Genomic DNA, 15,341 nt, shown 5'->3' with positions numbered 1-15,341 from the left:
CAAACGAACAGATTTTAATAACTGTCATTTGTTGGTTTTCCCAACTCCGGAGGCAGTAATAACAACGAGAATACGAAAGGAACATGAGAATTTATTGAAGGACGTCCGAACAGATGGAACAGATTGATTGAATGACTAAGAACTATTTATAACGTGAAAATCCAACGCACACTCAAACTCACTAAAGGACTACTTGATCACTAGGTCCCACCTTTTGCTCGGGTCAGGTCCCTTGACTGACACTTTTCTAAATGTATTTTTGACGTATTCATAAAAACTTGTCACATTTAATACATGATATGTTTTCTATATTAATGACTCCATGCAAATGAGAGTAAAATTTGTCACTTTTTCAGCTCTCAATTTACTTAAAAATTTTCAATTTTCAAGATTTTCAATCAACTTCAAATCATAAATGAAACATGACTCGTGTAGATTACGGCCAGAGCGAAGCGAGCGAAAACTTCCCACTCGTATAAGCTGTCTATTATTCTGTTTGATCGCCATTTTGTTACATCAGAGTAGATGTGAAGTTTCTTTTGTGAATGTGGAACGAGGACTTTTTCACGAAATAAAAGAGTGCGATAGATGTTCGTCTCTTCCACTTTTGCGTAAAAATAGGAAGTCCCCGGTACTTAATATACCTTCACATGGTGACATGGTAATAAATGAACTTTATTAGTTTTTGGTTCATCGTTAAAAATAGCTCAGTTTACCAATATTTTCGGTTAATTCGTACCATAAAATGTCACGACTCGTGTGAATTACGGCCCTCGCTTCGCTCTGGCCGCAAACTTCACACTCGTAAAATTTTTACAATATTCTCTTTGATTCATTTAATTCCATGAATTAAAAAAAAATCTTCAGAAATTAGTTTAGATAATTCATCTTATATTCCCTACAAAACTTTAACTTTTTTATTAAAATTTGACAGACTTCTTAATCAAAGTTTGCTAATTTGATAACAGGCATTTTGCTGGCGTAAGATGTGGTCGTAAAGGGAATAAAAAACTACCAACTTGATAAATGACAAAACAACTTGATAGTCAACTATCAAGCTGTTAGTCAACTATCAAATTTGATAGTCAACTATCAAACTATCACTGATAGTTGGGCATCGAATGATGAAATTATTCTTCCTGCTAGTTTCATGCACGTCGAAAACAAACTTATATGATTTACCCAAACTACCAAACAAAATCAAATTTCATCAAAGTAATCTTTTTTAATTGAGGCTTTGATCAACAGTATAAAATCCCGTTTTTCTCGGATAGCTTCAAGATCCTTAGTCCTACATAGCCCATCTTCGAACTTAGCCTTGGGATTTTAATTCCACGTATTTAAAAAAAAAGAATCATCCAAATTGGTTGAGAGTTACTCACGTTATCGTGCCCTCAACGATTTTTTGTTACCCACATTTAACGTTTTTCATACATTTTCAATCATTTTTCGGTATTTTCTGGTGTAAGACCCTGACTTTCAGTCAAGGGAATTACAATTATCCATAATCCAAAACACCTCCTTAATTGTAATGATCAAATCTACCGTTCTCATCTCTAATTGTTTAATCATGAGTTATACCTTTCCACTAAACAGCCAAACACCTCTTTAACTAGATTTTTTTTAACCTAAAATTGTTCATTTCACTCCCGCATTCTAATTCAAGATTGCACACCATTCGATCCACAGCGACGGACACCTTATGCAGAACACCAGACTTAAAAATGTTTGCGACTAGACGAGCACCCATTTTTTCAACGAATAAGTCGATTCCCTCTTCCATCCCTTCCAATACATTTTCGATACGAATGTCAGCTGGACTATGGCTTGCGCCACTCCCAACACCACTGACATTTTTAAGCATTCACATTCCGTTTTCGACTTCCACGATTCATTATGTCCAAATCGTGCACAATTTCCAGCCGATTCCGATTTATAATCGTGTGCCATTGCGATTGTGTTAATATCAGTTGTACCACTTCCAATTGGACCACTTCTAATTGTACTACTTCCGATTGCACCGATTCCGGTCCTGATCATTCCAGTATCATGTCACCACCAACCACTTCCGTAATTTTGATTTTCAATAATTTTCGATTTCAAACAAATTCATCCCTGTCCTACAACGCGTCTTCTGGGCCCATAACCTGTTGGTTTTCACAACTCCGGAGGCAGTAATAACAACGAGAATACGAAAGGAACATAAGAATTTCTTGAAGGACGTCCGAACAGATTGATTGAATGACTAAGAACTATTTATAACGTGAAAATTCAACCCACACTCAAACTGCACAACAATAGATTTGTTCAACGCATTCCAAGAACAGATACGAGAACAGAATTTAAATAAGAGACCCCCACGACACAGTAGTGCACAATTATCATATAAATTCAGTTGCGTTGGTTAGTTCCATCGTACGGTAAAAACCATTTTTGACAAACCGAAAACGAATGAGAGTATCCACAGTACCATAACTAACCTAAACGCTTTTGCGAACAATTTGTCAATAATAATTTTTTGGTTAGGGCTCTATGGATGACGATTTGGCCGACCTATATCGTCAAGTTTCTTTGACATTATTCCATGTTTTGCATCGATTAAAGCAACTCGAAATCCAGCATTTGTCGCAATTTAGCGTAGAATTGTCCTGCGGAATACATTGAAAAATTCAAAATATTCATACATAAAGTTGCGACACAGTAGCATTACAACAACATTTCAAACTTAATTTATCAGAGAAATTTTGTCTACTGAGTCGAGGATGTCCCTCTTGATAATTCTAGTATGCAACTGTGCTGCGAAAACTGAACTTTTACATGCGTAATTTAGGTGGTGATCGAAGAGTCTTTTTTTGCATGAAAACTCACATGCTTTGGACGATTGATTTTAGGCACTTTCGCTTGTAAGCCTCACTTCGTTCGGCCTATAACTCGTGAAATTGCCTAAAATTAATCGTGCAAATCAGGTACACAAATGACTATTAAAGACTTGGTTTGGACGATGTTTAGACCCGTACGAAGTACTGGGGTCTTATAGGTTTACGCATACGTTTGTAACACGTTGAATTGGACTCCCTGAGTAAGGGGAAACCTATTGTGGTTGTCTAGAGATGCCAAATCCGCGAAAAAAAAAATGTCCGTCTGTCTGTCTGCACGATAACTTGAGTAAAACGCATCCGATTTTGAAAATTCTTTTTTTCCCGTTTGGTAATGTCAAAAGACAGGCTAAGTTCGAAGATGAGTGATTTTGGATCGACCCCTCCCGAGCTGTGGCCCAATAAGTGCTTTACGGTTTTTCGAAGATATCTCCGGACATTTAAACGTTAAACTTGTAAGTGATACGTCAAATAAAAGGTATTTACAATACCGATCGACAAAAAAAAGTTTATGGAAATCGGATGACCGACTCGTGAGTTAGACCCCTTGGTGTGGAACAGGCACAGGGCGGCAAGCAGTTTTTGCTTGTAGGTCGGCCACATTTGAACATATTTCGTCTGTTTTAGCTTTATTAGATAGGTATTGACCGTACCAATCAGGGAAAAAAATTTTTATGAAATTATGTTCTCCGGAGCGTGAGCTAGGTCTCTTGGAGTGAGCTCTTATCTGGCTACTCGGAAGTACAGTGAACGTGGTGTATTTTGACAATATCTCGAGTAAATTTTGACCGAATTTCATGATTTTTTTTTTGTTTGAGAGGTATTAACGAATGTTATTAATCGTATGGTTACATGTTATGTCATCTAATATCTAACATTTTTCTATTCTTATTACAATGTCTTATGTCTAAGTTATGTATTCTGTTTGTTCTGTTGATATTTACGATGAGCACTTCATCGGGAGGTTACGTCGTAACAGGTCCGATAAGCCAAAGTGATGATGTTGTCCATTTTGTGCGATCCATTGAGAATGGCCATCATCGTTCACACCATGTTCGTTGTCCCGCCATATTTTTCAAATGTGATGTATGTCCAGTACAGCGCCATCTATGGGGGAGTAGTGGGGAGTGTGCCAACGTTTTTTCCCATCCATTTATTGCTTGACATTTCTGTCTTGTCGCCGTTGGCATAACGGATGTAAAGCGTCGGTACTATTTTCGGTTTCCTAACAAAATGGCTGCCGGCGGCCATATTGGATTTTATTAAAAGTGATATATCTTGGGAAAAATGGTACTTAGAGAGTTTCTGTTAACATGGAAATAATTTGTTATGTCTGTGGGGTGTTTCAGTAATTCCATATATGGACATCTATATATACCTATATACAGCTATATTGAGCTATATACAGGCATATAGAGCTATATAATAGCATATTCATCTGTGAAATGTTTATTTATAGGAAAATATAGCGGTATATAGCGGTATATAGCTGTTTAAATAGGAATTTATGAAATTTGTCTTCGTACGGGGCTGTCTATATTGCCTCCGGCAATTTAATTGTATATGATAACAAGGCAAAGAGTGGATAATGTAAGTGATTTAAAAGGAAGAATAGTTTTTCAGCAGAGAAGAAAATGAAGTAAGAGAAATGAAGAGTTTCACATTAAAGGCTTTTGATACGAATAGGTGTTTCGTACGGGTCGGCGTTAGCTATGTTTTTAAGCTATTTTCGCTTGTAACAACTCGCAAAAATAGCTTAAACACGTCGTCCAAACCAAATACACAAATAACTATTTTCGCCACTAGCGGTGAAATGGATTTACTTTTGACCGCTCCTTCTGAACTATTAACAGTAAATAAAAATTCTGCCCCGACCAAATTTCTAACTCTCGACACCAAAAGCCAATGCTTATCGAGCAACACCTCTAACGCATTCGGCTATTGAGATATATTATCTCAGTGAGTGAACCAATTTTTGAAGCGTACATAAATGCAGTCTACTTGATCGTTCACATAGTGGAATGTATGTTAAAGATAGAGTTATGTTTTGCATTTCATTTTCATTTTTCGCAGCTGGTTGCAGAAAACGTTGTACGCAACACGTTGCAAAGGTCGCAACTAGTTGCATAAATTACTATTCTCGTGCTTAGTGCGAACGATATTCTGTTATAATGGTGCAAGCCATTTGTTGTCTCATTTTCAAATTTGACAGCTGTGCGAAAAAACGAGACAGAAAACATGTGTGGCTTGAACCCTTATAACAGGACATCGTTCGACTACGCTTTATAAACAGGAAACAGAATTTTTCTTCGAATTTAGTTTTAACACGGCAAAGTAAAGTAAATCAGGCAGGAGCAGAGGACGCAAATACATTCGAAGAAGGGTTTGAATTAGTAAGCGTTTTGCACCAAAATCAAAGGCCTACTTATGCATTTACCCATATTTACCCAACTTATGCAGTGAAAAGGTGAAATAGTACAGTGAAGGACCAAGTGTTATTTCTGAATTAAAAGACGTGCTTATGACATATTGTGTAAATTACGTTTGGATACTCGTCCATCTGCAAAGATATTTTTTACTTTCTAATAACTTGTTTACTAATGATTTTAGGCACATGATGTTCACCCATCTAGTGCTTAAAGAAGCATATTTCAGTGAGGGACATAAATAACTATTAATACCACTTTAGCTTTAACTTAGACAGAGGAATGTTTCTTAGACAGAGGAATGTTAACCTGTCAGAAACGGCAAGCCTATCGCGATATAATCGGTAACAGATCTGTTCAAGGTATCGCCCTTCTTTAGATACAAAATCTATTACTTCATTCGCTCAACAAATAACGTTAGTGTAAAAAATAACCTTAACAGGAGGTCACGCTCTTTTTTGTCGTTTCACTCGATAACATATGACATAGTAGTTTCTGAAAGGTTAACCATACATACGGCGGCTCTTCATTCTATTCTGTTTTCCGATGTTTTCTGAGCTTTCGTCATTATAGTGTGAAAACGCGGTCGGGTACACGAGTTTAATAAGGACGTAAGTACGCATTTAATTTAATTTTATTTTTTTCGGAATAATCATCGACAGCATGTTTGCCAACTGATGATAACCGATTACAACGATTAACAATCAAACTCTTAAAAATTATAAACCAAGACAATTCCTCAAATGAAACCTGACGAAACTTAGAACGAAAACCAACTATCACTACAAAAAACTTGAATAAGAAAAATAAACGATCGCGTCTTAGCAATACTGAAACCAATCTTTATCCAACTACTCGGCTATGGTATCAGAAAACATATGAGCCAACAGCGAATTTCAGTTCACAATCAATTGACAGAGACTTGATCAAACGGCGATACGTGGCCCTATTGACTCGCGGGTCAACTAAACGACTAAAATTGTTAAAAATCCTGAACAAATTGTAAACCGGCTCGAAAAAGCCGTAAAACGTGCGATGAGTCGGAACGTGCAAACACTCATGAAAACGGAGGGACCTGGAAGGTCGGTTAACGACGAAAGCAAGGTCGGGAGAATCAATACGACCGCTGAGAAGATCATTCACGAAAAATGCGCACAGATTTAGTCTTCGCCTCGACAGAGTCTCGATCCCGAGAGTTTTACACCTAGACACATAGGAGGGAAGCCTGTAATTAGCGTCTCTCCTAACAGTCCTACGGAGGGCATAAATGACAATGTTCTTTTGTATCGACTCGACCTTGGCTACTCTGTCGGTTTGCCAGGGATAAGATACAACTGAGGCATACTCGTGATGCGAGCGAACGAGTGCACAGTAGACACTAACAAGCCCTCTCAAGTTGGTGAAGCCGTAACACATTCGTTTCATGAATCCAAGCATCGAGCACGCTTTCAATACAACATATTTAAAGTGAAAATTAAAATTGAGTGCACAGTCAAGAAAGACTCCAAGATCGCGAATAAGCGTCACACGTTCCAAAATGGAAGCGTGGATACAGTAGTTGAACAACACTGCACATTCACTAATTTGTAAATAGCAAAAACGACATTTTGACGTTGCTAGAGAGCGCATTCCATCTATCTAGTAGTGAAAGTTAATCCAGACTGTTTGTGTACTTGAGAAGTTGTTAAGGGTAGATAATAAATGTTTTCATGCTTTGGGCATAAATTACGGAATTTTTCTCGTGATAAGTACCCTCAGCATGAAAAGTTGTATACGTATCTGTTTATTTTAGGCACTTCGTTCGGGGTACAACTCACGAAATTGCCTAAAATCGTCCACAACAGATACGCAAATAACTAATAATTATACATCAAGCGGGCGTTACAACATCACTCTTTCTTCAACGTACTTAGAAATCGATTTCAATCTATTTCACCGGTCAAATCTTCTTCATTCCTTTTTCAATCACAAAGAACATTCGCTACACAATTTGTTTTTTGTTTTTTTGCGTAAAAGTGTGGCGGATATATGATACGAGATGAGCGCGTTGTCGTCCTCTTGCTTATAATTTCAAAGTTATAATTTCATGTTTGCAGAAGAAACATTATCTCAGAATTTAATTTATATTCCGCACTGCACTGATTTTAGATTCACCAGCGCGTAATTATTGAGGTCTTTTCATTCAGCAATTTTTCATGTTTTCAATTTTAATACTACATTACGTTCCGCGCTCTGATGTTTGCTTTTTTCATAAAGTGTGATTTGCGTGACGAGCCAAACGCGAGTATTTTGTACTCAAATAATAACTCAAACAACTATGCTTGACCTGGTTGATAACGCTAACAATGCTAACAAAAAATAGTATATTTCGTATCTAGGACTAAAAGTCTTTTTTAGCGTGTGAGAGGTTTCCAGACAGAGCCGAAGGCGACGAAGGTACGAATAATATTTTTCATATCCGACGGACTTTTCGGGTCCTAGGGATGAAAAAATAATTTCGATGTGGCGATCTAGCAACAGCTGATTTTGTATCAGCTGGTGAAATGCTCATTGTAACGATTGTTTACTTTTGTGTTTATCTTGTTGTCCGCTTTATATCGTACTGACAATGAAATAGATTATCTTCAAGATACGGTACTTTCAGACGTAACCTCACTTAAGTTTCGTTAAATGTTTCGTTCATTCATTCATTTGTATGAGATTTTTTAACGTGAATGGCATTTTAAACGGCCTTGAAGATGATCTATAGACACCAGCTGATACAAAATCAGCTGTTGCTAGATCGGTACACCAAAATTATTTATCCTCAGTCATCGAAACCGACAAAAGTTTCGATGCTAGTTTCGTCCGCTGTAGGTCGCAAAAATGTTTTAGGCACGCTTTTACGAACGGTCCAACGGATACTAGTGTCTCTTCGCTTTCAACAAATTAAAAATTTATTTTGTTCATCGAAAGAATACCCTCTCTAGCTACTGTTATTAAAGTGGTAAAATGTAAAATTAGAAATTAGTCAAACAAAGGAATAAGGTGGAATTTTGACAGCGTCAAAATGAAATCTGTTTACTAGAGAGGATTGATTGAATCCAGAATTCTAAAATCAGGTTACAAATGAGACCGAAAACATGATTTCAACGGTTCAGCAGACATTATCCTTTTATATAAACTTCCTATCAAAACACCAAAAAGCGATTTTCACTGAATATAATGAACGCTTTCCATTGTTGGTCGATTTGCATGTAATGATAATGTTCCGTGGCGTGTAGGCAATAAAGGCGATTCTCTTTACCGCTAGCATATAATAAGAAAATTAAAATGCAACGTATATTTTACAAAACAAAGTGCTGCTGGATCGTGTGATGTTGAACACCGAAAAATCGTTCGATGCAAAATGTAATCGAAACTATATAGCCACCGCAAGTAGTATTTACATTGGCCATCGAAATATTTGTTATAAAAATATTAAATTATTCACAATGTGAAAACCAAACACCCATTGTCATAACTGGTAATTTTTGATTGGTAAATTATAAGGTTCGCACAAAGGTGTTTTGTTGTTACTTTGTGGCGTTAAAACATTTGTGCATTTTTGCTTAACATTCAGCTCTCGTTTAATATTACCTTTCAAACTTTTTGTGCATCGTCGTTATTCAGTTCGCAAAAAAAGAAGTTAATTGTAGAGTGAAGACGCTACAACAAGTAGAATCTTGAATGCTATCGTCCTGCATACTATAAAATTAGGTCAATCATAAAATCCAACTATGAAGACTAAATCGCTGCGTTGTTTTCAATATTAATAAATTTTTCGTCTTAAATTTGATTTTATTTATGTGAAACTAAGTACATTTCAGCTCACTACACCTTTCACAACAGCTAAACGTCGTAATTACATGCAAATTTAGCAAAATCAAGTCTTTTCCAAGGTGGATTTCGTGGGTACTGATACGATACATTTAACCAAATGAGCCAAATGCCATCTCTTCCTCTCGTTAGAAACAAAAAAATAAATGTAGAGACCTGGTGGGCCAACTGTCTTGAGATAGACACACTCAATATTTTGTGAAACTCGCGACTGAATGACATTACCTCTCCAGCATATACCTTGGTCTTTACCAACCTTGAACTTAAGATTTGAGAAAGTTGCACCGGTTTGCTATTTGTAGGTTTAGCGATTGTAGTGTAATATCACAGTTCTACGACAACAACATGCGTCACAATGTGGAGTCACATAAAATTAAACAACTGACACCATGTGGTATTAGACCGGAGGAGGGGAACATAAATTAAAAGTTAACTAAAAAATGTGACGCGCTTTATGCCAGGACCCATGTTGGTAGAATTATTTTTCCAAATAAATTTACCGAAAATGGACGCCCATCTGTATACTGACCAAAACCAATTTCATCAGACTTTTTGGATCGGAAAACGTAAAAACGATTTGCCTAATATTAGACTAAAATTTACCAACTTTTCCAAGTACACCCAGTACTCCACCAACCATATCACTTAGAGAGCAGTTTGCAAGGACTGCGCCGGCCAGCGTGTGAATATTGTTTAAAAGGAATCCCAAAACACCGAGTGGGGGTGGGAAAACGCTCCTATCGACCGTAAATTCTGGCACTTCATTTATTGTCCTGCAAACGTTGTAAGTATATCCCGGCAACGTTGTACACATTTGATCTATTCCACAGTCGGTGTCTTTGGAGCAAATGCAATTGTCCAATAAGGCACAATGCACTGTCAACGGGTCAATGTCAACTGTTGTTCCTTTACGTTTGATGCGGCGCCCGAAATTGTTAATGAAAATCTCATTCGGATCAAATTTATTCATCGCGGCTAAATGATAAACCCATTTTTCGATGTTATTTGCGGTGATCTTATGTACAAGAACTAAAATTACCAATGAATCCTCGACGAGCATCCCTATCCAATTTCAGATCGATGCTTTCACTATTGTGATAAACCAATCCGCTTGATATAAATGGTTCAACCGGTTTAAGAACTATTTCGTAATTTAGAGTAACAACATTGAATATAGATACCTCTTCCCCCAATGCGAACGGGCTCGATATTTTCGAGTCTAAAAATAAATGAAAACCCAAATCATTCGGACATTCGAGCGTGTGGCACTTCAATTACTAGAATTTGTAGAATCGTCTGATATCCTGCTAAACATCCCGATGGATCGTTGTACGGATCATTTCTGTTCCAAACGTAGAATTCAAAGTGAACTGTCTGGCGACCGTAAGCTGTTGACAGGAAAATGTCTGATGAATCTGAAAACCGCATTAGAATACCTTGCAGAGGAAAGGCCGTTGGAGTTTTACTTAGAACACCTTTCACATCTTTGATGAAGTTTGGCATATCAGCTAGGTCAAGGGCAAACCTTAAAGTAGACTTAAAATATGAAAAAAAAAAAATTGAAAAAAAAAACTTAAATCCGTGCTTTGCACACGCGCTGTCGCAGTACTACGTTCTATTGGAGTATCGTTTTTAGTTATATCGATAGGTACATAGGTTATGTTAAGCGAAGAACATAGCGTAAGAAGGACTTTTGATAAACGTTCTAAATAATGGGCTCTGCGGTCCAACCAAAAATTTAAGTGGCTCGGCTCAAACTATTTTTAGACCCGTACGAAGTACTGGGGTCTTATAGGTTTACGCATACGTTTGTAACACGTCGAATTGGACTCCCTGAGTAAGGGGAAACCTATTGTGGTTGTCTAGAGATGCCAAATCCGCGAAAAAAAATGTCCGTCTGTCTGTCCGTCTGTCTGTCTGCACGATAACTTGAGTAAAACGCATCCGATTTTGAAAATTCTTTTTTTTCCCGTTTGGTAATGTCAAAAGACAGGCTAAGTTCGAAGATGAGTGATTTTGGATCGACCCCTCCCGAGCTGTGGCCCAATAAGTGCTTTACGGTTTTTCGAAGATATCTCCGGACATTTAAACGTTAAACTTGTAAGTGATACGTCAAATAAAAGGTATTTACAATACCGATCAACAAAAAAAAAGTTTATGGAAATCGGATGACCGACTCGTGAGTTAGACCCCTTGGTGTGGAACAGGCACAGGGCGGCAAGCAGTTTTTGCTTGTAGGTCGGCCACATTTGAACATATTTCGTCTGTTTTAGCTTTATTAGATAGGTATTGACCGTACCAATCAGGGAAAAAAATTTTTATGAAATTATGTTCTCCGGAGCGTGAGCTAGGTCTCTTGGAGTGAGCTCTTATCTGGCTACTCGGAAGTACAGTGAACGTGGTGTATTTTGACAATATCTCGAGTAAATTTTGACCGAATTTCATGAATTTTTTTTTGTTTGAAAGGTATTAACGAATGTAAAGCGTCGGTACTATTTCCGGTCTCCTAACAAAATGGCTGCCGGCGGCCATATTGGATTTTAGTAAAATTGAAGTATCTTGGGGAAAATGGTACTAAGAGAGTTTCTGTTAACATGGAAATAATGTGGTAAGTGTGAGGGGTTTCAGGGATTCCATATATGGACATCTATATATACCTATATACAGCTATATTGAGCTATATACAGGCATATAGAGCTATATAATAGCATATATTTATCTGTGAAATGTTTATTTATAGTGAAATATAGTTAAATATAGCGGTATATAGCTGTTTAAATAGGAATTTATGAGATTTGACTTCGTACGGGGCTGTCTATATTGCCTCCGGCAATTTAATTGTATATGATAACAAGGCAAAGAGTGGATAATGTAAGTGATTTAAAAGGAAGAATAGTTTTTCAGGCTTTTGATACGAATAGGTGTTTCGTACGGGTCGGCGTTAGCTATGTTTCAATTCTTTCTTTGGAATATCTCGAAGTTAAAACTTGCTCAGAAGAAATCTACGAAAATTCGTAAAAAGAAAATAAATTTTTACTTTTAAAGGCTACATGGAAGTATTGAGAGATAAGGAAATAAAACTTTGACCAGTTATTCTGACTGCCTTGGGGGCATGTCACAAATTTATATGAAAATATTCAATGAGAAGTACCCTGCAACTGGTCTTCGGATGGCAGGGGATGACATTCTAACTCGGATTCTTTGTTTTTTCGTAGAAAAATAACGCCCTCTGCAGTGCAGTGTAATAGATAAAGTGCCTCACTTCTGCTACAATCTGAGTGAGTTCACATACTCAATCAAATATTTTGAAGTTTGGAAGCGTTTTGTTATCATCTGCAATTTCTCAGACTTGAACTGCGAAGCACATGTGCATGGTGCATCGGATTTTACCAAACAATTTAACTAACTCGTTATCAAGAATTGTGATCTCATTCTCTCCGTGTGCCCACACACAGGCTGATCCTAGCGGACCTCTTTCATCGTCATAACAAATTGGAGCGAACATTAGATCGTAATATCCAATTGCCGGATTCGTGACGGTATACTCGTCTTCTGTATAAATTGGCGCAAAATTCGGTGTTTGAATCAACAGCGACAATTGCATGTAATATTCAACGGCGTGAAGAATTGTGTAGCCTAAACAGAGGATGCTTGTGGTGTCTCTCAAAAATAAATAATTTCACGAACATACCAAGCGAATTAGCTACAGCGCACGTACTGGAAGTGAGGCCAAAAATGATCTCCTTTCCGAAGGCCGCAAGTGCATTGAAACTGGCATAAGACGATGGTACGTGATCATTTGTCTTTGCGTTTCCCTGTGTGTGAACGTCGACAATGGTCCAGTTGGCAATAACTACTTCATGGAAGGCGGGAAACCAATAAAAAGCGATTTGGTCTGTGGTCTTAGCCCAGTTTGTTCCTACACCGTTTGTTAGTACTTCGTCGGGAACGGCATAATTATGGGCACGTGTTTTATACAGAGGAACTGTGTACAGTGTTATGTCAACCACGATGCCTACAAATAGAAAGTTTAGATCTTGACTGTCTACACTTGACGACAGAGGGAGTATTTTAGCGATTTCTAACAATAGTCCCTACTTGACGAAGCTAGTCTTACCCAACAATCCTAAATTTAGTCGATAGGACCTCAGATCGCTTGGATCAGTAATGCTTCGCACCATTCCTGTACCATCAACGATCGTTAGGCCGATGACCTGTGATGAAAAAATATGGGAAAATGTCCATCAACATAAAGGGTTAAAGAGTGCCTCACAGGTTGAATTTAAAATGATGAACAAAGCAAACGGCAAACGTTTTTACAATACCCTCTGAAAGGGTTATGGTTTTTATCAATTTACATTTCGCAGAGTGAATACCCTTGATTGATGGCTATATTCCGCGACGAGATTTTAAATCGCATTTCTTCGAACATTCAAGTACACTTGAATCGATTTCTGAATGACAAAGCAATGCCGCGGTTATTTGAAGCTGTGAGCCTCATCTGTGCTCAAAACATTTTTTTTTTAATTCAATCAATTCAATAATGCATTTCAACGTTCGCAATAATTGGTGAACATTATATGGAATTTGTTGCATTGCTTGGGGATATCCCTTCATTTCGATAAAATGTTTGTACTCATTGGTTACCTGCGACGAAATGGATGCGTTATATCTAATCGTCGAGCCGTGCGCTCCGGTGCCAATAGCACCGCTTAATGTTATATTCCCGTATGCCGGTGTGGTTCGTAAACCACGCTTGTGTCGTCGAAGGAATTCAGTAGCATCTCTTAAATTTACTCCTGCTCCGAATGTGGCAGTGACTCCATCGTCGTGCAGGCGAAAATGTTGAATACCCTGAACATCGACCGGTATGCCTTCCGTACATATTATATCTGTTTGAGAGTGACGGGCTCCAAACGCCTTAACTGTGACATTCCGGGATATTGCCTCTTTGACAATGTCGACCACTTGTTCTTTAGTGTTCGGGTATCGTATATCATCGGATGGTGTACACAATGGTATTCGTCTGTATGAAGTGTATTCTTTGGTGGTTATGCTGTAGGTCAGAGCGAATTTCAATTAGAACAATTCGAATGGCAGGTGGCCTGTATTTTAAGATAGAGTTCTCATTATAGAGCTAAGAATAAGAGATCGATAAATTTGGCAATGATACCAATGGCACAGGGCGCAAGGAAGATATGACTTTTGTATAATTTGTGCAGTGCGAATCTGAACATCCATTTCCTTAACTCAGTGACGAAGAGAAAAAGTTTCGTTGGCTTTGTTGTATGCTACTCGGCAACGCACTTCAAGCATGCGTTGTACTCTAAATAGGCCACCTAAACTTGACAGTGTGTCACACAACTGTAAAACACTGTAAAAAACCATTTTATACAAAGTAGTACTCTATTCGGCAGCTGTCGGCGATGATCACTTTTGCTGTTACTCGGTTTATAAACGATATAGAATAAGACTGAAAAAACGTTCAGATCTATCGATGTCCGAATCGAACCAAGCCAGATCAAATTAAATTAGAAAAATCAATTGCCAAATTGTATCCGGGTCCGACAAAATTAAATTAATAGGAAAACATGATAATTGATCATCACAGGTTATAGGCCTAGATGTGTTTCTAATTCGGATTGGACTCGAACGACTCGCCTTCCTCTAAGCTTACATTAGGTAGAATAGCCAAATTACGTACGACACACATACCATACCTTCCTCCCGATCGCACGAAAGTCAGTCCGATTAGAAATAGGCAGATCGAAGTAAAATTCATATCTGTTCCGAATTCCACTTCGACGCTGATCTCAATAAATTTGCAAAAAATATAATTAGTGATTGCGAAAAATGTCTGTATAGCGTTGTTAACCTGTTAACACTGTTCCAAGCAAATGTTCAAACGTTTTACGAATGCCAACGAAAATAAGGAAAAACAATTGTGTAATTAATGTAATTGTAGAAACATTTTTCGAAACCGGTTTGCAATTTAATTAGCTTTCCACCTTGCATAATACAAATGTCAAAAGGTTCAATATTGAAGTGAAAATTTAATATATGCAGCACGTGTGCCTAAACTGTGACCTCCGTAGAATACTCTAGCATTTAGGATAGTAACCAACGCACTCCAAGCAAAAGTGCTTCCTTTGACATCTGCCAAATAGAGTTCTATTTTGTA

The 15,341-nt window shown here is 37.7% G+C and overlaps 1 protein-coding gene across 1 annotated transcript; it reads right to left on the bottom strand.

Moving 5' to 3' along the window:
- Positions 1 to 9,082: 9,082 nt before the first annotated feature.
- LOC119084848 (L-gulonolactone oxidase 5-like) lies at positions 9,083 to 15,060 on the bottom strand. Its single transcript, XM_037194965.1, has 9 exons — positions 14,881 to 15,060; positions 13,808 to 14,216; positions 13,278 to 13,374; positions 12,852 to 13,175; positions 12,568 to 12,796; positions 10,439 to 10,685; positions 10,342 to 10,379; positions 10,200 to 10,270; positions 9,083 to 10,135 (listed from the first exon to the last, which is right to left on the bottom strand). Exons 1-9 carry the CDS (start codon positions 14,940 to 14,942, stop codon positions 9,753 to 9,755), a joined length of 1,860 nt encoding a protein of 619 aa, XP_037050860.1. The 5' UTR covers positions 14,943 to 15,060; the 3' UTR covers positions 9,083 to 9,752.
- Positions 15,061 to 15,341: the final 281 nt, after the last annotated feature.

Source organism: Bradysia coprophila, unplaced genomic scaffold, assembly GCF_014529535.1.
Source record: "Bradysia coprophila strain Holo2 unplaced genomic scaffold, BU_Bcop_v1 contig_94, whole genome shotgun sequence".
NCBI classification, from domain to species: domain Eukaryota; kingdom Metazoa; phylum Arthropoda; class Insecta; order Diptera; family Sciaridae; genus Bradysia; species Bradysia coprophila.
The sequence above is the reverse complement of the archived record's forward strand: the minus strand, read 5'-3'. Positions and strand labels throughout refer to the sequence as shown.